Source organism: Dendrobium catenatum, unplaced genomic scaffold (assembly GCF_001605985.2).
Source record: "Dendrobium catenatum unplaced genomic scaffold, ASM160598v2 fragScaff_scaffold_542, whole genome shotgun sequence".
NCBI lineage: Eukaryota > Viridiplantae > Streptophyta > Magnoliopsida > Asparagales > Orchidaceae > Dendrobium > Dendrobium catenatum.
In genome coordinates this window covers 1,300,612-1,303,683 of record NW_021319004.1, presented here as the reverse complement: position 1 = coordinate 1,303,683, position 3,072 = coordinate 1,300,612, and the positions used below count along the sequence as shown (strand labels likewise).

At 39.3% G+C, this 3,072-nt stretch overlaps 1 protein-coding gene across 1 annotated transcript; it reads right to left on the bottom strand.

The window, feature by feature from the left end:
* Window positions 1-422: 422 nt before the first annotated feature.
* On the bottom strand, window positions 423-1,572 carry LOC110097386 (non-symbiotic hemoglobin 2). The gene is made up of 4 exons (XM_020823744.2): window positions 1,383-1,572; window positions 1,197-1,311; window positions 979-1,095; window positions 423-897 (listed from the first exon to the last, which is right to left on the bottom strand). The coding sequence occupies exons 1-4, from the start codon at window positions 1,475-1,477 to the stop codon at window positions 766-768; spliced, it is 459 nt and encodes a 152-aa protein (XP_020679403.1). The 5' UTR covers window positions 1,478-1,572; the 3' UTR covers window positions 423-765.
* Between the last annotated feature and the right edge of the window lie 1,500 nt (window positions 1,573-3,072).

Here is a 3,072-nt window from a genome sequence, read left to right as displayed (position 1 = left end):
AAATTTTATTCTCATATTAACATGTAAGAGAGAAGATGTCGAGAAGCAATCTCTATGGTATTTGGACACTAGATCAAGCAATCACAATGTCACTATAATGAAATATTTAAGGAGCTGGAAGAAATTATGAATGGAAAAATCTCCTTTAGTAACTCTTCCAATGCTGCGGTGTGGTGTGACACGCTCTAGTTGGATCGAGCTTGTCAAGTTGACTCAATTCAATATAACCTAACCCACAATGGAAAAGAAAATGTTGGCCCACTAGTCATGACCTTATAGGTCACTTTTTGATGAGTTATCTAGAATATTTTAGGGGCATGTAAAAGTCTCACTTGGTGGTGCTCTTCAATAGCATTGTTTTTTTAAATAAATCAAACATATCAGAATTTTGATTTGTAAGTAAAACATGCAAAGAAGAATTCCATTTTGCAAGTGCATGTCATCCATCATTTCATGATCATGAAGAGCCATTTACCAGTCTCAACGAGAGCAACAAATCTTTCATATCTAACAGCACAACACATGAAGTATGACAATGTTAACTAAAGATGCCTTACTTAAAACAAGATTGGTAGTATTGAATAAACCCAAATTCCAATTATATAAAACAACTTGCCTTGACTAAATCGCTCTTAAAAAGACATTGGTAGCTCGTGGTTTTCATCATATATTCATTTGCTATGCAGACACCCAAGCTTCCCTGTATAATCCTTCATGTGCAAATGCATCAAGCGAGAAAATCACTACAAGCGTTCAAGTCTTCTTCTATTCTTTCATCTTCATCTTAATAGCATCTGCAAGTTTATCATAACCCAATTCCCATGCCTTGCCCAAGTCATCGCTCCATTGATCACCCACTCCCTCATGGACTATCCTCAGTAGAGCTTCCCTCATGACCTTAATGTCATTAATACCAAAAGTCAGAATTAAGAATGTTGATAATAACATTACCAAAACAATCCAAAGTACACACAGCACCTCAAAATGAGAATCCTTGACATTTTTCGCCAAATGAATCGACCCAAGCTTTTTTAGGGCGTCCTCAGGAAGGGCAATATCACCCTTATCTTGAAGCCGAACTACCGAATTGCATGTCTGTGACAAAGGAAGGCCGAAAGAAAGAATCTTTAAGCCAGTGAGGAAGGGAAAATCAATAGTGGACGAGAGAGAGACAGAGAAAGGGCAGACCAACCGACCAACTTCAAGAGGACAAGAGCATGAGTCTTCATCTTGTGATTGTTGTGATGGGAATCCTTCTTGTCCTTGAGAAAGTAGAACATGTCTCTTGCCTCAGGGATGTTGTCCAGAATCCTAATTTTCAATCAAATAAGACCCCAAAGATCTAAGCAAACGGTAAAAAAAGAGTTAAAAGCAATGATTACTCTGTGAAGAATCGGACGCTGAGGTATCCGAGGTTAGGCTGTATGAGTTCCCACGACTGCATGACCAGGGCTTTTTGCTTCTCACCGAAGTCCATGGCTAGCAGCAAGAGGCAGGGAGGGCTTCAGGGTCCTGGTTGCCTTTCAGCTGTCGTAATGAACAGTATCTTAGTCGAGCTTACACGATTTTTGCTCTCGAAATAATAAAAAAAAAAAAATTGAGATGATTATCAATTTCAATCAAAATATCCCAAAAAAAAATCCATCAATATTGACCACTAATTTGATGGCAGATTTAAATACATAGCACATACAAATATAATATATATATATATTCAAACATAAATTTAATTATTTATACATATAACCCACAACTAAAAATATACAATTAAAATAATATGTTATAATTCGGTTAAATAGATTATGGCATGGGATGTGATGGTTATAAGTGAAAGCGATCAATGTCATGGAAAAATGCGAGACAACGACTACAAGACTTGTAGTAGTAGGCGTCATGTGGCACGCAACCGTGGCTTAATGACGATGCCCAAACAATTCCTTCGACATGCTTTTCCCAATCCTCTATCTTTGTCCTATTTTAGTGCCTATGATTGCAGTCACGGTCAAATTTGAGGAACCATCACCGTTAAGCTTGTGCTATTCAAACCCATTTCTTCCACTGCATCATTACTCAAGCTCTATCTCTAATAGTACCTCTGACTAAAACATAAAAAAAATCATCGCCGAATCATTTTTCCTATCGATAAGATCTATCTATCATCCCCATTTTCCCACTCATTCGAGTCTACTACTTCCAATAGCATTGAGCTCTAATCATAGCTCTCTCTATATGCCATAAAATAAACTCATAATCAATACCAAAATTGTTAATGTAATATTCGACAGACTTCTTGTAATAATGCACAATGTTTATCATCAAAGTTTGGTCAAGGCTATTAATGAGAATTTAATTAAGCACTATATTATGTTAGGGGTGTCAATATTTGACACGACACGACAACCCGACCCGGACCCGACCCGGAAAATCCGGGTTGGACCCGACCCGTTTGATAAACGGGTCGGGTCCGGGTTTGCAGATTCAACCCGTTTAATAAAACGGGTCGGGTCGGGTTGACCCGGCGGGTTGCCGGGTCAACCCGAAAACCCATTTAATTTAAAAAAATGAATTTCCCGCTCAATCCCGCTGCTGCCCCTGCCGCGCTGCCCGCTGCCCGCTGCCCGCCTGCCCGCCTGCCCGCGTGCCCTGCGCTGCCCAGCTGCCCCGGAGAGATAGACATTTGAGAAAAGTTATTGATAAAGGCTATGGATCCACAAAAAGGAGAATCCCTCATCCTCAACAAAGATGTGGCTGAGCGACTTCACAGAAGATAATTTAAACCCAATCGATAATATATTAGTTCAAGAAGATTTTTGGTAGGTACCACCTCCATGCGAACTTGGAGGTTTTCAAAAATGCTTACAAAGGAGTCGAGATTGTGATGAGTGTTTTACTCCAACTCTTTTGAGGTGAGTTTGAAAACCTAAACAGGGTCGAAAATGCTATCAAACTATTTATAGGACATCTTAACATCAACATCAAAACTATGATTGCACGACGGACGACACAAACGAAAGAACGACACGATATGGAACAGGACATGTTTTTTTAAAATATAGACACGGGTAGACGCGA